Raw genomic sequence first — 24,317 nt, 5'->3', positions numbered from 1 at the left:
ATCTGAGAAATTATTTAGTAGACTTTGCTTACTTCAAAGTAAAACAAGAAGTTTTCATTACACAAATGTCAACCAGTTAGTGTGTGCAAGTGTGTAATTTTTAGTTTACCTGATTTCAAAGATAACCATTACTTATCTCTCAACAGCTGTCTCAGTTTACAGCTAGGTATATCTGTAAAAGCATTCTCTGTGCCCTTGTTTCCCCAAATGAAAAAAAAAGAAACAGCATTGTGCAGCTTATCAATCCAAGTGTGATAAAATATTTGCATTCAACAGCCATGGAAACCACCCTCTTGTTATCTCCACAGCCTATCTCTATCCTTGTTCCTCCATTGTTATTACAACAGCCACAGCCAAGAATAAGGACACCTACCAATTCTGTAATTTGAGTGTTTCTGAGATCAGAATACCTGTACATACTGTTCTGGGATTTGTGGTTTACACTTGTTCAAAAAAACATCCCCAAAATAATCAAAAGAACTATCTACACACTGTAGATGCTAAGACGTCACTGCAGATCAGAACATAACGGAGCTGAATTCAATTTTATGTACATATTCACTTCGTACGCAACGCAAACAGGGTTACTTACCATCAAATAAAGTTTCCAAATAGTCTCCTCCACAGATCCACACAACTCTGGATAATCATGTGTGAGAACACATTCTCTGGATGTGCCTCCTCATGGACCTCGGGAGACATTGAAATGTAAATTTCTAGATTTCTTACACACCTGCCTGCATTGATGTCTGCACTCAGAACTCTGTAGTTCCACATATGAAAATCTATGGGTCTCCCCTTCTCATTCCAATTTCAGTGAACTGAAGTTGCGTGACTTAATTTTAGCTAACATACATTTATTTATTCAGAAAGTAATGTATTTTTCTACACATGGATCCTCCACAGATTCTCACCCTGGCAGAAAAAAGCTTTTCCTGTCTATCTTATTCAGACAAACATATTTAATGGAAGTTAAGAGTATTAGCATGTTCTTGAACTATCCTAATGTTTACAGGTTAAACGCAGGCATCAAAACTTGCAAACTTTAGAAAGCCTGGCTTATTCCAGTAGTGAGAAAACAGATAATTCACCTCTAGTTTAATGCACTTTATGTCCTGCAGCAACAGAATTCTCTTGAAAGAATGCTGCAAGCAGAAACATAGTCAATCATTTTAGTAACTGCATTGGTACAACAGAAATCTTCATTTAGGACTACAAAGACACAGAAATAATGGAGATTACAAAACCTCAAAGATACAATGAGGATGAACCTTAAAATCAATGTTAGGTATAAGACAGGGTGAAAACCACCCTACCTCTTTTTAAACCATAAAATCAAGTAGGAAAACCTAAAAGCTTTCAAGGGGAGGCTGAAATATTAGAAAAACAAGTAACTGTGAAAATGAGTTTGGAACTAATCAGACAGCACCAAGTAAGGCTTGATGTATACACTTCAACACAAGTAGCCACAGTTTTCTGCAATCACAGCATTTGGAAAAATCTCTTATTAGTCAATCAGATAGACACCTGCAATCTCTCTCCATGGCTTCCAGTGATGGTGCCCAAGGATGGAAAACAGGGAAAATGCTACTAACATCATTTGAAAGGAGCCATTTGGTGCACAACAAGAAATGCTGAGAGAAATGTCTAAGCTTTCCCTAAATCTGCATTTCAATGATTTCCAAGGTTCATGAGGAGGTGCATGCAGAAATCCAGAGAGTGGGGATCTCTATGCAAAAGAACCCATATAAGAATGCCACTTCATTTTAACTGTAGAATTTAAAAAAATATTTCATAATCTCATTCCTACATTACATCTAAATGACAAACAACATATTTGTTTTATTAGCATAACCAAAATACTGTTACTCAATTTAATCATTACTTAGATCTGGCATATTTATTGAAGTATTGTATGTTTGATTTTGCTTATCTCAGACCTAAAACACTTATGTTAAATATATAAAGGGTCTTTGATATAATTTTAATTTAATTAGGTTTTAAGGCATTATAAGCAATTTCTACATAACCATTTCTATATTTATTCATAAAAGTAATCAGGTTTATCAATTTCTCACAAGTGAAATAAGAATTTGTAATGTATCCAGTCAGAACATTCCTTGCATTTATTTCTTCCTGCACCTGTTTTATCTTCAGCTCTAATAAAAACAGTATTTGTTTTTGCATTTGGGTTTCTGCAAGTACACTAAGTAAGTACACTGGTTTCACCATCCAGTTATATGGTGACAATGCTTTCAGATAAATAGCACCCTGAAACTACTACACAACTGATTTTTCATGTGCAAATATGAATTCACAAATGATTTTTCCCAATCTACAGAAGTGAAACCAAGTGCAGTCATTTAAGTCAGCTTATTTCCCTTCAATACCAGACTACATTTGCAAGACTCTAATCGCAGTCGAGTTTGATTATGCCTTTATAGACTATAACAGTTTCCATGTAACAGGACTATTCCTCCAATAAAAACAAGGATAAGGGAAAAAAATAGGTCAAGCGGTTAATGATGCCAAATACCGTTTTGCAGTTAAAAGTGCAGTGAACATGGGTACAACAGAACTGTTCTATTACAGATTAAATAACTATTAGATAACAGAGCACTATTGAAGAACCTGCTTTATAAAAGTATAGCCACAGAAAGAAATTTAACTCTCATATGTTCCAGAAAGTTTTAATTTATAAAGCTTAAACCTGAAAGGAACACTAAAATTTTGGCTGACCTCATATTTCACTTTTACCTCTGCCTCGATTCCATTAACTGAAGTTTCATTTAATTTATCATCTAGGAAGGTCTTCAGTTTGGATTTAAATGACACTGAAAGATGAAAAACACACTACTTTTCTCAGGCATTTACTCAAAGATTGATCAGATTTATTATTAAAATTGTCATCTTCATTTCTAATATTTCTGTCTTCAATTCCTAAACTCTTCTTTCTTCGTATACTGTTTTCAGTTCAATGTCCTTTAATATTATGCAGGAAGATACTTGTAACAAAATAATTAAGTACCACCTGACCTAAACACACTGAGCTCTAACTCCCACCGTACAAATATTTTCCAGGCCCTAGGCCCTAATCACGCTAAAGATCATCCTTTTAAATTTCTTCTCCATCCCTATATAAAAAACATAAGACTAGAATCAAAAACTGTATTCCCATATTAGACATTTTATTAAAGACAGAGAGGCAAAGAGCAGCTTTTTTCCACACCCTGACAAATAAGGGTGAAAAAAACCCAGTGTTTCTTATTACTCCTTTATTTCAGAAAGAACTCTGCTCTCAAAGAGAAACACCAGAGACAAAAATGGATTCAGTATATTAAATGGAAAATAAAAAAAAAAAAACAAAAAACAACCTGTTCTTGAAGCCAGTAGGTTGGTTTAGGAAGGAATGAATTATGAATGTCAGAATAACATGGGGTAGTGATTGCAGAAACTTAGTGTAAGTTAAAGGCTTTTCAATTACTTTGCAACTTCAAGTCATTCTTTTTCTAATACACACATATATATCTCTAAAAAAAATGCCTATTGACCTGCATCTTATAGCACAGAACATGATAACTAGAAGTATTTTAATGTTTTCTAAGCAATCTGTCAGTACACTAGTCCTCAGTGCCGAGGACAGCTATTTCTTGGCCATTTGTGGAATTTAAATAATCAGACAAAAGTTGGAACAGCTCCTCTTAAAAAATAAGAGTCTCCTGGGATCACAGAAGTTTCGGGAGATAATATGAAGTTGAAAAGTGATGTCCGATATTCACAGAATGGTTGAGGCTGGAAGGGTCATCTGGAGGTCATTTTGTCCAACCCCCTGCCCAAGCAGGGCCACCTGGAGCCAGAACATGTCCAGACAGCTTTTGAATACCTACAAGGAGGGAGACCACAACCTCTTGGGGCAACCTGTGCCAGTGCTCGGTCACCTTCACAGTGAAAAAGTGTTTCCTGGTGTTCAGAATGAGCCTCCTGTGTTTCAGTTTGTGCCCCCTGCCTCTTGCCCAGTCACTGGGTACCACTGAAAATAGCCTGTCTCTGTCCTCTTTCATCTTCTTTTCAGGTATTTATATACATTGATAAGATCCTCTCCAAGCCTTCTCTTCTGCAGGCTGAACAGTCTTAGCCCTCTCAGCCTTTGCTCATAGGAGAGATGCTCCTGTCCCTTAATCCTCTTCATGGCCCTACATTGTACTTTCTTCAGTATGTCCATGTCTCTTTTGTACTGGGGAGCCCAAAACTGGACACAGTGCTCCAGGTGTAGTAGGGTAGAAGAAGGTGGAGTAGAGGGGAAGGATCACCTTCCTCGAACTGCTGGCAATGTTTTGTCTAATGCAGCCCAGAATGCTTTGCGGCAGGGGCACACTGCTGGCACACATTCAACTTGGTGTCCACCAGGACCCCCATATCCTCTTCTGCAAAGCTGTTTTCCAGCTGGGTGGCCGCCCAGCATATTTCAGTGCATGGAATATTACTGAGTACATCTACCACATGGAACCTAAGACTCCTCTGCAGTAGGGCTTGCATTTAAATATCCTACAGAAGAATATTTCCTAAGTAATCACGTTGAAGACTACATAAATATTTGTTCCTCATCTTTCAGTCAACCAATTCATAAAAAATGCAGAGAATAGAACTCATTCAATTAGTTTTTCACAAATACTGAATTGTCCCTTGAGCAGCCTCTTTCTTAAGATTAGGAAATAGAGGGAGGATTCAGTTTAAGACCAATTCCATAGGCAATAAGAAATATTCTTTCATTTTTATAAAATTCTTTTATTAATATAATGTTATGGTAGCTGCCTTAAAAGTAAGGAGAAAAAAAAAAAAAGGCTGAGAGATATATATCCACAGAGCTTTTCAATAAAAGAAGCCATTCATTTCTTCAAAACTTCAGCAAAAAAAAAACCAATGAAATATAAATGAAAATTTACTAGAACAAACAAGTATAATTTTCACATGGGCTCACTTCGCTATTTAGTAATCATCTCCTTGGCAGATAGAAAACTGTATAACGTAAGCAATGTGACTCAGTCATCTCACTTTTGTTACTAATATAATTAAATACTTTCTTACACCTGGCAATGAGAATCTGATACAGATATAGCAAGAAAACTCACAGCAGCAACTACAGATGGCTTTTTCTTCTCATCCACTAAGTGCTTGAGACAGAGAGGTCAAGGTAGCTGAGGAAATTCTTAACGCCACTCAGTTCAATGTATTTTAGATCATCAAATTCATATTTAGCTTGAGTCAGTAACTAGTTAAAACTCTTTCCGTCTTTCTGAAGCAAGTGATCTAAATACTCTTCTTACGCATTAGTTGTGTGCAACAAGAAAATAACATCCCTGTTGGTAAACTGTTAAAAAGGGAAAGAATTTTAAATTATATGGGGAAAAAACCCCTAAATTCTACAAAGTGTCCTGGTAAAATCATGACTGAATCACACTACTGAAAACGTCAAACATATCTCTCAAGATGTATGGAGAAATAGTCTGTCCATACAATTATACATACAACTCAATTCTTTGAACACAAAATTTCTACAAGAAACCCATGTGATTTTTACCTCTTTTCCCACAGGGAGCACATATATTCAAACAGCTACTTCAGCCAAACTGCTACTAACAAAGACAATGTTCCTTTAGCTGACAATTTGTATAAATTAGAACCAGGTTTATATCAAAGTGATCAATTGCATGAGACCAGGCCAGATACTGTTCTAAATCAAAACTTTCATTTAATCACATAAAAACTGTCAATGGTCTCAGTAGAAGACAATACACTGACCCAATGAAAAAAACCCTCAGAAATTTGCCATTACCAAAATAAACTTTCAGATATTTTGACAGCCAAAACCCATGTATTTTTCCACCCAGTCGGTAGCCTTTAAAATCACTGAAAACCACTCTAACAGGCAGGCTAATATAATCAAAGTCTTAACTCCTGTTGTAGCCTTACATAGAGTTATTAGAGGTATTTGTTTAGCTTTAGAGTTATTAAGCTTTGCATTTGGTTTATGATGCAGTTTGTTCTTATTTGGCTGATGCTGCTCCTTAAAGCACACCTTAAATGAACTTTTTCATTTCTTCTAGGCAAGGCGTCATACCTGGGGCACAGCGGAAATACAGAGATATTTATCTTCCTTAAAATCACAGAATCATAGAATAGTTTGGGTTGGAAGGGACCTTTAAAGGTCTTCTAGTCCAAACCCCCTGCAGTGAGCAGGGCCAGCTTCAACTAGATCAGATTGCTCAGAGCCCCATCCAACCTGACCTTGAATGTTTCTAGGGATGGGGCATCTACCACCTCTCTGGGCAACCCGTGCCAGTGTTTCACCACCCTCATTGTAAAAAATTTCTTCCTTATATCTAGTCTGCATCTGCCCTCTTTTAGTTTAAAACCATTACCCCTTGTCCTATTGCTACACGCTCTACTAAAAAGTTTGTCCCCATCTTTCTTCTAAGCCCCCTTTAAGTACTGAAGGGCCACAATAAGGTCTCCCCAGAGCCTTCTCTTCTCCAGGCTGAACAACCAACTATTCTTTACACAAACATACCTGTATATAAAATTATTGTATAACATTACGTGGCCAGCATGCATCTCCCACAGCTAGCAGTGGCTCACTAAAAATGTGGAAGGTAGCACGTAAAACTTCAGACAGCTAAAAGCAAACTATACTTTTCTGGATAGCAGCATGAAAATCTTAATGTTTAGATGGAAGGAAACTGAGAACATCAAAATGAATCATTATGACTGTCTGGTCCTGAAAAAGAGTTCTCAAAAAGCTGTCAAAACACTGGTAAATCTTTAGAATATGTAACTAGTATTAATTCTGCTTTCTTTACCTGTTGTAACATTTTTCAAAAAATATAATACCTGCAATACTTTGTAAATTCAGTGAATTAATGTGGACGATCTATTGGACATACCCCTCCTAGAGAGTGAGTTTGCAATAAAAGTGGGATTTTTTTTGCCTTTGTTAAAATACTTATACTGGCAGGAAAACATACGTTCAAACCTCATTACACACAACTTACTCTGATTTTTGGTAAAACCCGACGAAGTGTTTCTGCAGGATTCTGTCGCATCAGGACTGGAAGATTTGCCACCACACTTGTTCCTTGGATATCCTGGCCAGAACTTACAAAAATACACACATACAGTACATTACTCTCTATGACAGTTACAAGCTCACAGCTTTCATTTAAAAAAAAAACAACAAACACAAACAACACAACAAACCCAAACTACTCAGGTTATTAATATAATCAGTTAAGAGGCATCACTTTTTTTATATAATATTTAGTAGAAAAAAAATTAAAACAATATCAACCATAAAAGCTGTTATGTATCATTTCTAATATGGAATGTTCTCCTTTTTAGTGTAGCTTTGGAAAAAAAATATAGAATTTTTGAAAGATCTTTTCAAACTGGATGATCAAGGCAGAGGTTTTGTGGAAGATTTTATATCATAACAATACCAGTTACAAAGCATAGGAAGGGGACAAATAGAAGATATAAATGAAAACTACACTCAACATATAACATTTTAACAGAAACTACCATTTTTTCCCTTTTGTAGGGAAAACTGTCAGATGTATAATCAGATCTATATTGACAAACATGATTCAAGGAGGATGTAAAAACTTGGTTAGATCACAGATCTTCTACGTTTCTCCCCATCCTGTCTGTCTCAATGGTATCCTGCAATTGAAAAAGGAAAAAAAAGAAAAGCAGGATGGGAGGGAAAGGGTAGGCAACAATGAAGAAAAGGCATGAGGTGAAAACAAAAACTACCCAAGTGGATAAACTTCTAGAATGGAATCAGAAAGAGAAAGGGTCTGGATGCCAAAACAAAAAGTAAAACTGAACATCAACACATCCTTTTTTCTGTTTAAATGCATAAAATCCATTTTGCTAAACAAATTCAGATTTGTTCCAGCAGCTCATTTTTAAATAAGCATGCAAAGCTCAACTGTACACATGCAAGCACTCTTCTTAGTGTGACATTACAATTAAATGTACAATGTGATTATACACATAATTTTAAAAGAAATTCATAGTAAAACTCCTTTTAAATACCTCCATATACCACTCCCTATCCTGACATCATTCCCAGTTTTCTTAGTGAAACATATGATCTCAGGAAGGGGACTTGGTACATAAATTGGTCATAGGACAGTAGATTTGCACAACCACCTTCCAGTTTTGTTCTGCCTCTGAAGTATATTAGGGAATTCACAGTTAAGATGCAAAGCCTTCCTGCAGCATTTAGAGCTGAAAAGACCTTTACACATTCCATTAATGCTCTACATCATCCTCAACATTCACACCTTTCAGAAGATCAATGAAATTATAGGTATAGTCAAGCAGGCCAATTTAGATCTATTTTGTTAAATGCAAACAAATGTGCTTTTAAATATAAGGATATGTTTGTATAATAAGCAAGAAGAAAAAGTAAAAGCTTTGGTTAAAATCAACAGAGACTAAAATACCTCAACAAAAATATTGTAATATCCTACTGTAAAGATTTTTTTCTTTGCACTCTATAATTTCCCAGTGAAAATATTCCAACAACAATTAGGTATCACCAACATTAACTTAATTGTGTTTAGCAAACTGCAATTTCAGCGTATTTTTGAAAGCAAGCATTCTTCACTATCCTCGCAAAGATAATTTTCCATGTTAGAAGGCAGTATGTTCTGGAAGATTAAGTACAGGCTGGAGGGCAAGAATTCAGGAATTCCAATCCTCTTTGTAAGGTGAAGAGCCACACACACCCCAGTTCACTTCTGCATTAGGTTTCCATTCTGCAGATGGGTGCAATTACCTAACTCGCCAACTATAAACTACCACTTTGTATAAGGGTCTTAACATAGGAAAACCTCTGCCCCAACAAAACCTTCCTCTTCCAGAAAGGGTAAATCTTGCTATGGCAGATATGTCTCATTTTTTGTACAGAATAACACAAAGTGCCTGTAATTTGAAAGCATGTGTCTAAAGCACACATGATGGAATTAACCTAATGTTAGATTGTGTGTATCTGCCTCTAAGAGAATTTCCCTCTAAAATAAATGGAGAGAAATAGGACTCAATAGTCAATTTATCCCAGCCTAAATAGATGAGATGGACAGTGCCATTAAAGTGTCTGTTTCCCTCTACCACCTATAAAGGCAGACACAAAGACTAGCTCTCCTGTATGTACCTGTATTGTAATTAAATTATGGCTCCTGCCCACAGAAATGCATTACAAGCCTTAGTCCTACAGGCATTCATGTTTATGCATAACTTCACCATTGCAAGTAGTCCCATTGATTTCTCACCTAGTAACATATTAACATCTTCAGAAATGTTTGTATGATTATAGTACCTAAATAATATAGCTAATTCAGAACAAAATAAAACATTCCTACTTCCTTGAGTTCCAGAGCAATTATGAGGGATCCATCACAAACTTAGCCATGGCAATAACTGTTCTAAACAGGTGCTACACAGTATGAATGCCAGGAACCAGTATTTTTGTCTTTTCTTTAATGGACCATATACACCTTAAATATTACAAAGATAAGAAACCATACAGAATAGTTATCATAAATTTTAAGATAAGTAACAAGCGAGCAGAAAGCTGTGAGCACTGTACTGAGGTTATCACACATTGCTGTCATCAGGGCTGCAACATCCTGACCTGCTGAGCAAAATTTGGGCATCATTCCCAGAGCAGAGACTTCACCTTTATTGCACCTACATATTTATAATAATAAAGAGGGAACAACCATCACAGCCAGGGATGGAGGTCAACATAGATGAAAAAAAAAAAAATACACTGAAATTCACAATATTAGCATGTAATAACAAAAATACTTATAAACAAAATTTAACAAGCTGAAAACAGGACAATTTTAAGATACATAACTTTAAGGTTAAGAAGAAAAGGCTTGACAGAGCATAAAAACAATCACTATTTCCTATATTTCTTTAATACGGATTATCTTTTTCTCTTGGTATCTACCTAACTTTAGGAATATAGGAAATTACTAATCCAATTCTGCATTTTTTTTAAATATTGCATTTTTTTAAATACAGTGTGCATTCCAACTGAGAAAATGTATCAGTATTTTTGTAGTATTTTAATCCTCTGTTAAGACTACTACTGATTTAAAATTAAGCTAACATGATTTTCTTAAAAAGTATTAGGAACCAATTTTCTAGCTAGTTACCATATACACCACTCTATTTTTAACTGTTGTCTGTAAACACAAGAATGTTGACAAGTTTTGACAGGGCAAACCTACACCAAAGCCCTTTTTAATGCTATCCAAAACCAGTAAGAATGGATGAGAGTACAGATTTTCAGACTGATTTTAATATTAGCATCCCTGCAATCTTATTTGGTAAACATTTTGGTCTCAATAAAAACACATCTCCAAGTAACATCTAAACTCAGTGAAAGGACAGTATTCTGTAAACTACTGAAAATGGACTTAAATTAATGATTAATATCTGATCTATTTACAGCTTGCAGTATTTTTCTATTATTCAAAACGATTTTATTATCTAATTTAAAGCCATTAATATTAAAGCCTTTCATGTTTATGGCAGATTTCTCTGAGTATCACATACTAATTCCAACAAAGCTTTAAAGCAGAACTGAGAAATCTAGAGCTCCTAGAGTCAAAAGGGGTCACAGGGTGGATGAGGCCCACAATTTCTTATGATACAACTTGCAAGGAAAAGACGAGTACCTTTGTATTATCCAGCAATAATGAGAAGGTCAAGGTCTTTTATTCATGGTATCAAGATGGAAGACATCCTAACTGCTAAAAAATGCAATCAAAATGCAACCTTTATCCATCAGAAATTTAAAGAAAAGGAGAGTATTTCCCTTTAAACCAGAAATGCTTAGTATCTGGCTTGCTGCCAATTAAGAATGTGAAGCAGGAGGCATTTCAACACCTACACAGCCTGTAATTTTCCAACTGCAGAAGATTTTTCTTCTATTTCTATCAAAGAAGCTGCACCATAGGTTTTCTTTAAATATTAAAGACTTCAGGATTATAGTGAATTATTGCTAAATGCTCAGATTTAGACATTTTTGTACCAATAAATATATTAAAATAAATGCTAAACTTTCCTTCAGAGTCACAGTAAGCTCAATAAAGGAGTAGCACCTTCATTACATTAACAGTGCTAACTATAGAACTCAACAGAGCCCTATACTTAGAAGCAATTTAGCTCAACCTCTTTTGTGACAGCAAAATCCACATAGACAATAGCATTTAAATATAAAACTTCAGGACTCATCTGAGTTCATCTTACAGGAGATCCCAGTGACTTTGCAATGCTGGGAATCCTCAACCACAGGGGAAAGCTCTCATGCCTGAACATTTCTGTCCTAATACACACTGCCTCTGCAACACCAGCTGCTCACTGCCAGCCGGCGGTACCAGAGCTGGTCTAGCTACAAGGCTCATTGAAGAGCCGGTACTTCTCAAGTGCAAGCGTAGCACTAAGCCTCTCCCTCTAGCCCCTGCATTTGTTTTTACCTGCTTTTTCTACCCTCACAAAATGAAGTCTACATTATATTTGTGACTGCCTTGAGACTAGAGCAAATCCTCCTAGAAACCATTTACAAATATATGAAGAACAAAAAAGTGACAGAGAGTAGTCAGCCTGGATTTGTGAATGGGAAATCATGCCTGACCAACCAACTTGACAGCGTTCCTCAATAAGACGACTGGCTTGGATGGTGGAAGTTGTTTATCTTATTTGGGAAGGCTTTTGACATCATCTCCCATAACATCCTCACAGATAAACTGATGAAGTACAAGCTAGATAAATGGAAAGTGATGAAAACTGAAAACTGGCTGAACTATCGAGCTTAAAGGGTCACGATCAATGGCAAGGCAGCCAGCCACTACTGGTTTACCTCAGGGGTCTACACTGGGGTCCATACTGTTTAACGTCTTCATCAATGACCTGGACAATGGGACAGAGTGCACCCTCAGCTAGTATGCAGATGACTCAAAACTAGGAGGAGGGGTTGATAGACCAGACGGTTGTGCTGCCTCAACAAGCTGGAGAAACAAACCAACAGGGATCTCACGAAGTTCAAGAGCAGGAAATGCAAGTCCTGCAGCTGTGGAGGAATAAGCCCGTGCACCAGAACAGGCTGGGGGCCAGCCAACTGGAAAGTAGCTTGCAGGAAAGGACCTGGAGGTTCCAACGGACACCAAGCTCACCAGAAGTCAGCAATACATCCTTCTGGCAAAGGTGGCTGACAGCATCCTGGGCTGCACTATGAAAAGCATCACCAGCAGCTCAAGGGAGATTATTCTTCTCTATTCAGCACAAGAAACTCACAGACAGATGGGAGTGAGTCCATCAAAGGGCCACTAAAATGATTAAGGGATTACAGCATCTAATATTTGAACAGAAGCTTAGTCAACCAGGATTTTTAGTCTCGAGAAGATAAGGCTTGGTGAGCTTATTTAATATGTATAAAATCTGATGTGAGGCAGTAAAGAAGATGGAGGCAGCCTCTTCCCAGTGGTGCCCAGTGACAGGACAAGAGGCAATGCGCACAAATGGAATACACAGGAAATTCCACTTAAACCTTAAAAAAAAAGTTCTTCAATGTCAGAGTGCTCAAACATTGGAATTAATTGCCCAAACAGGTGGTGGAGTCTCCATCCTTAGGATTCAAAATCCTAAGTTCGGGACAAGACCCTGAATATATTGTTCTAATTGACACTGCTTTGAGCAGGGAGGTGGACTGGATGGATCTCCAGAGGTCCCTTCCTACCACACCTATACTATGACCCTTGTATTCAGGATAGGTGTTTCCAGGTTTGCAAACTTTCAGCAAGCTCATGGCAGACAATAAGATTTCTTATACTTAAAAAAAATAATTACTTAAAGCAGACACTTAAAAAATACAATCTGAGTTTAATTTTTAAAGCATTTTAAAAAGATTCTGCAAAATAAGAACAAAAAAGTTTAAAAAGTCTCAGGGTATTTAATTAGGAAAATTTGTATCTGGAAGGGGAATGAAGGACTACAGCTTCTTCTACAGAGTGAAGAAAGATTAGTCACTAAATGTTCCCCAAGAGAATATTACCACAAAGGAGTTTGAAAAGGAGGAAATAGATTTCATATCTCTCTCCTTCATTTGCACTAGCCTGCAAAACACAATGACAGGAGCAGAATACAGCACTGTGAAGAAGACTGAGGTACTATGTTTACCCAAGCTCTAATTAAAGAGCTGTGTTTATGAACTGACTTTTCTTTAACACTATGGCTAACTGTATCAGTTCAGCAAAAATAATTTGCTAAATAGCCGTTGTTGAATCAACCACTGAAGTCCGTTCTTTACAAACCTAGAAGTTCTGACGGATGGCTGCAGGGAATTACAGTGTTAACACCCCGTAAGTGACATTATTTTCAGTGCAAGATTCCAAAATGCTCTGTGTTGGTCTAAATTTGCATTTGTTGAAAACAGAAGTAAAAATTTACCAACTTCAATGAGTGAGGGATTAGAATACCATGACAAAAAAATTAATAAAGTATTCAATAACTAATTAGGCATTAGGAAAAAAAGAAATTCACAAAGAACATTGTCAAACATTGAAAAAGGGTGCCTGGGGGTTGGTCGATCCTTGGAGACATTCAAAATTCATCTGGACAATGTCTTGAGCAACCTGATCTAACACCAAATTACATTAGACTTAGAAGTTGGCCCTGCTTTGAGCAGGGCATTGGACCAAATGACCTCCAGAGGTCCCCAACCACCTAAACTATTCTGTGACTCTGATTTATAAATCCTAAACTTAATTTCCTATTTGTGTAAAAGCTCAGTATCTGACAGGATTTAGCCTGTTCAGAATTATTCAATATCAATTCTCCTTCCAGGATTTCTGTTCTCCTGTACAATATACTGGTTGCCAACTAGAAATCCAGCTAAGTATTTCTGTCAATAACATAAAAGTGCTTGGCTCATAAGACTTCCTTAGAGAATCTTCTTTACTTTTATTGTGAAGATTTTTACATAGCAATCTTCCTAGGCAGACAGGTAGACACAGACTTAAAATTTATTAAACTGCTTTCTACATACTACCCTTGCTAAGTAAACACTAACACTTTTACAAGTTTTAGTTTTTAATTTTGTCTTTGGGTAATATCGGGGTTTTGGTAACAAAAATGGAAAAAATTCTAGAAAGTAGAAAAATGTCTTGAAATCACAAATATTGATTTGACTGATTTTAAGACTAGTTTTCATTTTATTTCAAGGTGAATACTCCTTTGACAAAATACAATCTGGTATTTTCTGTAAAAGTACAACCCTTTCTTAACACTGGTTTGAAGCATTACTTTCCTTTTATTTCATGTTATGTATCCTTACATTTTAATTATACTTCTGTAAGCATAAATTACATAACAGGAGTGTCTGAACATCTATTTGACATATATTATAAAAAGTGTATTATAAACAGACCCAGTCCCATGGAAGGATCTGTCATTTCGTTAAAACAACTTCCTTTAAGAGCCTCAGCTGAACAAAGACTGAGAAGCACGAGCTGTACAAATATTAACACAGCTTTGAAACTATATATTACAAGGGAGATTTTATAGACCATAAGTGCTGTACAAAATTGTTCGTACATTATCCTCTACCATGTTGTAAATGACAAATAGAAGTATTTGGAATCAAAATGATCTTTTACCTGATAATTTGCCCTAGGATTTGAAACTACAAAGATACACGAGATATTTGGGATATCTTATTTTAAAAATATATCTGATGTATCAAACTGCTTACATTTCTGGCATTGTACAGTAACTGCTAAAAAAATAGGCTTCCTTCTCAAAAAAAAAACTACTACAAGAATTTAAAAAACATTACTCATTTAGAAACACATATATACATAATAACAGAGCTATGTATCACATTAACTGTTTTATATATTATAACCAATCTTATGTATTAAAATACAATATTGGGACTCCTAAGCTGCATGCTGCACTTTCTTCACTATCAGAACACCTTTTGAAGACCACAGTAAGCTGTGCACCACGTACAACAACCTCAAAACTAACTTAGATTGTCCTAGAAGCCAATGGTCTATTTCTGTATGTAACAATACACTATAACATTTATGTATGCAAGCCTTCATGTATATGAAATTTATCACAATATACAACATTCCAGAATAGGGATATAAACCAGACTGTAACTAAGTCCAAGACTGTGATGGGGCCAAAGAAGCATTAAGCAGCTTTGTCCTTTAACCCTTCCCTCCCTCCCTCCCTCTGTTACCTCTCTAGCCAGAGCAAAGAAAGAGAAGAAACTTTATTTTCAGGCTGCTATAACTTTGTTGAAAACAAAAGAGAATAAAATGAATCTGAAAATGTAACGCCTGATTAATATCCATTTTCAAGAAGTCGTAAGTCCTGATAACATCACAGTATGAACGCCTCCTTGCAATTGACATTGTAACCCTTTTAATAGAAAAGGGTCTCATTTTCAAAACCACTTTCTCATCCTGATTTTCTACTTCAGATATATGTGTCCTTGGTCAGTTCACAGCACATCTGAATAAAATCTACATGATCTATATCTTAAAAAAAAGAAGAAATTCATCTGATCTTAGTATATATCTGAACATGCACCACTACTCATGAAACTTCTAGTGTAATTAAAGTAAGAATGGAAAACCCAGATTAAGCTGTGCAGTAGTTTCATATTCATAGTAACCTTGTTTACCAGGATCAGTTTGGTCAAATGAAGTTTCTTATTTCTGTTTGCTTGCTGAACAGCTGTCAAAGAGAGAAAGGGTTTCTATTTCATACAAATACTTCTTTCTGTTCCTGAGCCAAAACAAATGTACTATAATGACACAATAACTTCATTCTTCCTAATATCATCAGTTTCTGTGAGTTTAGACACTAACTACTATGAGGAAACATTAAGCTTTTCTCCCCTGAATTTTAAGAAAGTTTCAAGAATGTAAAAAGTGTCTCAAAGGAACACATTTTTCCTCTCAAATATTACCGTAGTATCAACATTACTATTTCCTAGAAGATACGTTTTTCTTCTTCCTTAGATGACTTACAACACATATTGCATTTTGTATGGTCCCTTGGTAGAATTCATCTTGGTGGGTTTTATTTTGAGTCTAAATTTGAAAAGTAAAACCAGTCTTTTCACTGTAAGATCAAGACAATGCAATTTCCAACTCCTAGGGGATATAACAAAAACTAGTAGCTGGTATTATTTTTCCCTCTGACCACTCCTCATTTGCTAACTCAGAATTTATAATTTTCACTTTCAACAAGATTTGTCATTTCACAGCATGCATTATATATAAGAAATCTTCTGAAAAAGTACAAGGTCTGTAATTTTTCTACACAGAAAGTGAGAAAAAAAAATAAATCACAGATGCCAACCAAATTCTAGAAGGGTAAATTACTTCTGCTGACCTAAATTTATCTTACAGTCTAATTTAGACACAGGACCTCTTTTCATTCTCCAGTCTCATTTTTTGTATCAGTATATTTCATCCACAGAGTTAGCTATTGGTGGCATGAAAGAGTTGAACACTTCAAATGACCTAACAAGTACTAAAATCTGCTTAGAGTCTTCTTCAACTCATGGATCTTAAAAGTATGTGGCATTATAAACAATAGATCAAAAAGCTCCCACTTCATTACTTATCTGTGTGTCTTTCTATCATGCATTCTCATCCTTTCTGACCATAACATATTCCATCTTGTATCAATTCAATATTTTTTTTTCATAGCAATTCTAATCTAATAGCTGTGGAAGTTGATGAGAATCTTCTCAGAGATATTTAAAGGTTCTTGATCCAGAAAGCCGTATCTATACATTTCAACCTCTCCTTTAGAAAATGGACTCACAGGTCTAAAAGAATTGTCCATTTTTTCAAGATTTATTGACTGCTCCAACAGATACCACTTCCCTTCACCTCAACCCTTGCTATGAGTCTCTTCAATCATTTAAAAACGAACTATGCTATACTAATTCCATTAGGAATTCCTCTGCATACCATTAGGAAAAGCACATCAAAGGTTAGGAAAGGAACTGTTACTGGTCTATTTGTCTATATCTGCATCGCTTCATAAAGAAGCCTTTTCTGTGTAAGCAAGAGTTTGTTTCATATTGAAGACCATGGTAAAAGCCTGAAATAACCACAACCTTCTAAGACTTAAAGTACAAGCAGGACTTTTGAGCCATCTTCCAAAAAATTCAAACTTTTTAAAATAGGCTTTTAAAATCCAGAACAACAAAATCTAAGTTGCTGCATCAACCACTATAACATAGACAAATGGTACATAAAACATACTTCATACATGAGTTGATCATCCATTTTCAAAATCACGCAGACTGGAACAAAAGAAAATGGAAATTGAAAAGACCAGTAGAGACATTGTAAAGAACGCTGAGTACAGAATGAATGGAAGTACAGTGGATGAGTACGTTGAACGCATGAAAAGCCTCAAGGAAAAGAAAAATAAAAGAGAGTAAAGAGACTGAACCCAAGGGTTTGAAGCTACTGCTCACAGCATTTTCCCCCATATGCAAGAGAAATATATCTATATATCTAGATATTGTATATAGATATATCTATATATCTAGATATTGTAAGTAGATAAATATCATATACAATAATATAAGCTGAGCTCATGTTTCAATTTGAAAAAATATAGGAGTAAAATTGTGAGGACTGAAAAATATATCTGAAATTTTAGAAACTCTTTTGAAGCTTTACCTGTAGAAGCAGTTCTTTTTTCCCCTCAACCAAGGAAATCTGACTGTGACCTCAAAACGACTTCAAACAGTTAACACTAAATTTCTACCAAATTATTGCTATCATACTCAAAGGACCTGGTGACTCAAAAGAAAAAAATAATTATGAACATGAAACCGTGAACTTACTCCTCATATAAGCTAGCTTTTAGACAGCTCAGAAGTGGAAAGCCTTGCTGGTTCGCCTTCTGTTCATTATTCAAATATTTTCAAGTAGTATTGGACATTATTTCAGACTGATGCAGTTACGTGCATCAGCAATACGGTGTCAAACAGCTAACTTCAGTGTTGCTTTCTCATCCATCAGAAGCAACCACAGAGGAAAGGCAGCTTTCTGAGGTAAACATGCAAATAACTACAAATTACTTAAATTCCAAGCTGTTGCTTATTCACATTCTGTCAAACAAAAAACTGCTTTACTTGATTCATGTTCACTTTGGAAAGTAGGATGAAATTCAGCTACTTCATTAAAATGAAGAAAGAGTCAGAGTCACGTCTCGGAAATATATGAGATTTGTTCCACTGATGGCATAGAGCTCGGAGTGAACAGATCATCAAACCAAATAATACAATTAACATAATAAACAAATTTCCAGCTCTCTGGCAGAATAATTTCAAACAGTAGGTTAAAATGAGTATTATATATACAGATAATTAATCTGTATTTACATTCCTGTTAAAATCATTATGCGCACACCATCAGAATCCTCCTGGCTACCCAACGAGGTTTAGGTAATTATAATCCCAATAACGTTCCCTACCTTCAAAATCACTACAATGATCTTAAATAGCCTTCTGATACACTATTTTTTTTCTCACATACTCATATTTTAACTTATTTCTAATGGTACAATTATCCCAAAAAGAGTTTGACATTCTGCAATGGAAAGAATAAATAAAGCATTTACCAGTAATTCCACCCACATTTACTAAAATTAGTTCAGAATCATCTCTGGAAGAAAAGAACATCTCTTTCCTTTGAATGCGTGTCAAATATGCTCAACTGCATAGATCCTTCACAGCGTACCAGTGTTAAACATCAGAATAACTGGCTTGCCTATTTACTATGTTAGTATTAATATCCTTCTATGGAAGCAAAAGTAACATGGAAAAAGAAAAATTACAGTAAAAGGCAACCATTGATACAATACCATTTGCACACCACTTTTTTTTCCCCCCACCTTTGGTTTGTCAGTTACTGAAAATGAACAGAATTAATGGATCACTAAAAGGTGTGGGACAGTAAATTCTTAGTCTAAACTCATTGTGGAATATTAACACAATCTATTATTTTCATGAATAACACTTTTATTAGGTATCTGATATGGTATCCATGCAAACGGATATCAACAGCTAGAATTTACCTTAAACACAGCACACAGTGCTTAGAATATCAATGTTATTTCAGTGCATCCAGAACTCCAAAGTTCTGTAGGAGTATCACAGGGCCAACAGAGTCTTTACATGTGTCACACAAACCATCTCAACTGGTACTCAGTGTGTAGTCTCCTAAAGATAATGAGCTTAAGGCAAACGTTCAGTCATAGGGACGATGGCAAAGAAAAGGAAAATAAGATGTATACACTTGCAAGGGAAGTAAGAGCATTTGGGGAAAAACAATGTCTTCTGTATGTTGGACTCAAAAAGCGGGAGCAACAGAATAAAAAAAAAATACCTAGTAATTGTGTCCTTCATCAAAAAGCATGTAAAGTGAGTCATGTACACCTCGACCTAACAAGTACTAAAATCTACTTAGAATCTTCTTCAACTCATGGGTCTTATAGCTGTGGGGCATTATACACAATAGATCCAAAAGCTGCCACTTTCCAATTGTTCATTTAAAAAAAAAAATCATCTTAATTCAATCAGGAAGTAAGATGAGGAACTGGAAAATTAAGTACTGAAAGCCTTCAGAATTGGCAACAAATAGGTAAGATACAAAGATCTGGATATTAATTTTATTGATCTATCTAGTCTCTAACAAATTGTTTTCAAACAAGTGGTATGGTTTAAGTGATCAAAGCACAAGTGTATTTATCTGTTCTTAAGAGTTGATTTTTCCATACCAGCATGTACCTAATCATTTATTACAAACTCGTGGTGCATTTTCTTCATGTCTAATACAACAGGCATGCAAGGTTCAAAAGAAGTTACAAGTAACCCTTAAAACGTACCTACAGTTGGCCTTACATGGTGATAAAAATAAGAGGAATAGGCATACTCTTGGATTAAAACCTGAACTAAGGAAGCAGCTGATTTTAAGTAGTCATTATTCTTTTTTTCCATTGATTTAGTGGTTAGCACTTGATGCAGTTGTAAAAAGCAAAAATAAAAATAAATCTTGCCCTAAAGACTATACCCTAAATAACTTCTAGCTCCCAAAATGGCAGAGAAATAGGTATCCTAATCTACAGCTTTTAAATGAAATTATATAAAGGAGATTAACTGTTTACAACAGAAGGATTTTGGTGCAAGCAGTAATGAGGCAGTGACTCATGTTTTGCTATTTAATATGAACATAAATCCTCCTCCTCAAAAAGCTCAGTTACAATTTCAGCAGTGAAAATGGCATCTTTTCTGTTTCTCCCTTTAAAGCCAGCATTTTTACCTCCAGGCCTGCACAACAATGTAAGTAATATTACCATGTAAATACATATATTAAAGCAGATGCCTTTCGCAATTCTCTTGTTTATTCTGTCAGAGACAATACAATCAAGTCATATTTACAACAAAAACATAGTTAGCATTTTTAAAGCATTTCCTTACTGTCCCTAGTCTAGCCTTCTCAATATACTCTTGGTAACAGAAGTTACCAAGCAATTTCACTAAGGGGGTGGGGGGGGAGTGGGAGAAAAAAGAAAAAGGAAAAAGAAGGGAGGAAAAAAAAAAAAAGAGAGTATATACTGCTTTGGAAAGTCAGACCACAAGCTGGTCAGCTGCACTTCTCATACAGCACAGGCAAACAGTAAATCATCCCATTTTGCAGACATAACCCCTTGCAAGGAAAATGTGGTGATATTACTGAGTGCAACAGCGCTTCTCCTACTGTGCAGCTCTGTTTATATCAATTGAGTTATCAATGCTTTGACCCAGCTTGAATCCAGACTTCCCTGCTCTTCTCCAACTGGGAAAGAGAAATGTGTTGGGAGTTACACAGGCAGCATCAAACAACTTCTATTTAATTTAGCATAAACTGATGGCTCCACCGCTTAATGTTGTTCTTTGTTGTTCAACAACAGTCATCAGGAGGAAGAAAGCTAATTGACATCTACCCAAATTAATTCACCATTTTTACTTCAAGAAATGTGGACTCAAAGCTTTTTACTAGGGGCATAATTGACAATTTGTACACAAAGCTATTCTCATAAGCAAAAAAACAGGGACATAACTGACAATTTGTACATAAAGCTATTCTCAACAGGGGTTCCAAGACTTTCTGCGTATACCCTTCCTCATGCTCCTGGACTGCCACAGAAAACCTTGTGGCAACTTCTTGGATTTTATTCAAAGTTACAGTGCATTGCCATTAAAAAAAAAAAAAAAAAAAAAAAATATCATTCTGGTTTAAGATACACTGAGGAAAGAAAAAAAGAATTCCTATGTTTTTTTTCCCCACAATCAAGTGGAAGACTTAACTTTAAAAAATCTATGAAAAAAATGCCTTAGGAAAAAATGTCTGTATTGATCTTTCTGCAAAGCCAGAAGAATTCTCTTAAACTGGATTATTATTGAAAAATAGGTAAGGACAAGAAGATACATTATTTTGACTTGGTGATGCTGGTCACCGTTATTCATATAATCTTACAGAAAATGCAAGTTTAAAAACATCTGAAGTCCTACAAATACCTTCCTGGCTACTCTAAGTTGATAAAGTCAATAAAACAAGACCCCTAGTTACTATACTCAGCTTGGATTCACACACACTTAAAATAATGCAATTCCATTTATGTCAGTTCATCTATCCCTGCTTACACACAGCCTGAATCTGAATTTCCTATGCTATAACAAATTTAAGAACAGGAAAGTAGGAATTACAGAGAAACACTGGGACTAAAATCACATCGTAGTATGTTTCTGTAAACAAAGAGCGTGTAATTTCAGAACTATAAAATGACTAAGAAGTATTGTCTATCCATAGATGGGCAAGACATTTCCAACAACAGTTAACAAGTTCAAGAAAGCACAGCAATTCCCCTCGGTCCTGCTGTGAATTGATACGACTGACAAGGAATGACTCAGTCGATCTGCACGAGAGTTGTACACATTCTCAGAACCCACAGCCACGCAACACGGAATAAAGAAAACTGCTCCTGAAACAACCTCTACCAAGATACGGAAGAATATATCCAGCGCCTGATATTTTTATTCCTTAACATTAGCCCCTCGTAAAGTAATGCTTTGCAAAAAGAAACATGCAGAAATATTTATTTGAATGCAAAAGAAGCTAAAAGGTAGAATTTAAATGAGAATACCTACATCATGAGGAGTCCACTCAAATATTAACATGGATATGAAATATCTGCTACATTTTCCTGCTTGTATAAAAGTATCAGCCAGAGGCAATAAAGTATGCCTCAGACAGATGTATCTAAGAGATCTAGCAGAAGTTTCCAAGTGGTTCTTTGTCTCTTTTCTCATTGTTTTATTATGACCTATAAAGCAGAAAGACATTCTTCCTCCATAGACAGAGTGTTCCTCTAATAGGCTATAGGGAATTAACATTCAATGGGAAAGACTCCGTCTTGTCCAAAAGTGTCTCCATGAGACCAGCAAGGTCATTCATGGAGAGAGGAGCAATTTCAAGAACTGCAGTGGATGTGACAGCCATGTAAACTAGTTTTAACAGACCGAGGCATAAGTGTTAGCGAACCCTTATTTTCAAAGCCTGCAAAGGATACTGTTATTGTTCAGACTGGAAAGACCCATACACAACCTGATCTAGGAAGGTAATTATACATCAGGGGCGGGGAGGAGAGGGGAATCAAGATGTAAGCATGCCAGTGACATGTTAATTCTCAAAGTGTGAGTTTCGAGAACAACTCAGTTATGTAGCATTCCCACCACTATCACGATCAAATGAAAAGATTCTTGCTACATTTGCATCATTAGCCTATCCTTCTCTGAGGACATAACTCTGTCTTTGGCTAGAGATATCACTTGTGGCATCAATTTTGGAATCTGAAGCAACCTTCTTTTTCAGGCTGAGTCCTACAATTGTGTATAATTTAAGCAGTTGGTTCTTTAGCTGTAATATGGGTTTTGCTAGATTATGTCAATAGAAATCCTCACTATAGAAATCACTTCCAATTTCCTTTTCAGTTTTGCCTTCAAGACCTAAAGAGAACTTTTCTTATACAAAAGCTGCCCCTGAAAGATTAAATAAGATGTCCCTACCGAAGTAGGGGAACTTCTCAATGAATAATGGAATATGTTAAGGGCAAGTGTCATGAGGATGGAGCCAGGCTCTTCTCAGTGACATCCCTTGACAGGACAAGGGGCAACGGGTGCAAGTTGGAACACAGGAGGTTCCACATAAATATGAGAAAAAACTTCTTTACGGTGAGGGTAACCGAACACTGGAACAGGCTGCCCAGAGAGGTTGTGGAGTCTCCTTCTCTGGAGACATTCAAAACCTGCCTGGATGCGTTCCTGTGTGAGATGGTCTAGGTAATCCTGCTCCAGCAGGGGGATTGGACTAGATGATCTTTCGAGGTCCCTTCCAATCCCTAACATTCTGTGATTCTGTGAGACCTCTTTGAATTGCTTAGTCTCAAGAACTGACCACATTCCCATTCTGGTTTCCTGTTGTAAAAATTTCTGTTTAAATAATGAAGTAATCCTGGTTTCTTTCCTGTAACACAAAGATTTGGGCTCTGAGGCTTGACAAAGTCCAGTGTAACTTTACCACAGTGTGGCACTTAGACTACCAAAGACAAAACCATTAATATTACTAAATTTAACTCTAAAAATAGCTAAATAAAACAGTTTTACAAGTATACTCCAGAGAACAGGATTAATTTTAAATCTCACTGAAGCTATTTCTTGTCTCATTCCAAATTATTCCTGTCATAGCATATCAGTTGAAGCACAGACACAGGCCCAAGCCTGCAGTCCTAGTTCCTGAAGTCCTAGTTCCTGAAGTCCTTAAATTATAATCAGACTTTCACCTCAGTAAAACAACGTCCCTTCACACAAAGTTTACAAAGTGCAGCAATGTGAACCAATACATACTGGAGTGTTCTCTGCCTCACTTTGTGGAGATTCAGAGGAGTATCTAAAACAGCCCTGAATGTTAAAATATGTGTATCAGCACTAAGAATCATTATTCTGAAGAGTCTCACAGTACTCAGATTTTTGGCACAGGTAATGGTGCATCCTACTATCCTGATACTCACAAAACTGAAACGTCTACTACTGCTTTTAGGGGAAGAGTAGCTGGACTAGTGCTAACTGCTGCTGCTTCTCTCTGTCAGCAACAAAT

The 24,317-nt window shown here is 36.1% G+C and overlaps 1 protein-coding gene across 3 annotated transcripts in view; it reads right to left on the bottom strand.

The window, feature by feature from the left end:
* PPP4R4 (protein phosphatase 4 regulatory subunit 4) overlaps positions 1–24,317 on the bottom strand; it is a 72,868-nt gene that overhangs the window by 40,876 nt on the left and 7,675 nt on the right. For all 3 annotated transcript variants that reach the window (XM_068398792.1, XM_068398789.1, XM_068398791.1), the window contains exon 3: positions 7,050–7,152. In XM_068398792.1, coding sequence (XP_068254893.1) covers positions 7,050–7,152 — 103 coding nt within the window. The remainder of the gene's footprint in view (positions 1–7,049; positions 7,153–24,317) is intronic.

Source organism: Nyctibius grandis, chromosome 4 (assembly GCF_013368605.1).
Source record: "Nyctibius grandis isolate bNycGra1 chromosome 4, bNycGra1.pri, whole genome shotgun sequence".
Taxonomy (NCBI): Eukaryota; Metazoa; Chordata; class Aves; order Nyctibiiformes; family Nyctibiidae; genus Nyctibius; species Nyctibius grandis.
This window is presented reverse-complemented; position numbering and strand designations above follow the sequence as displayed.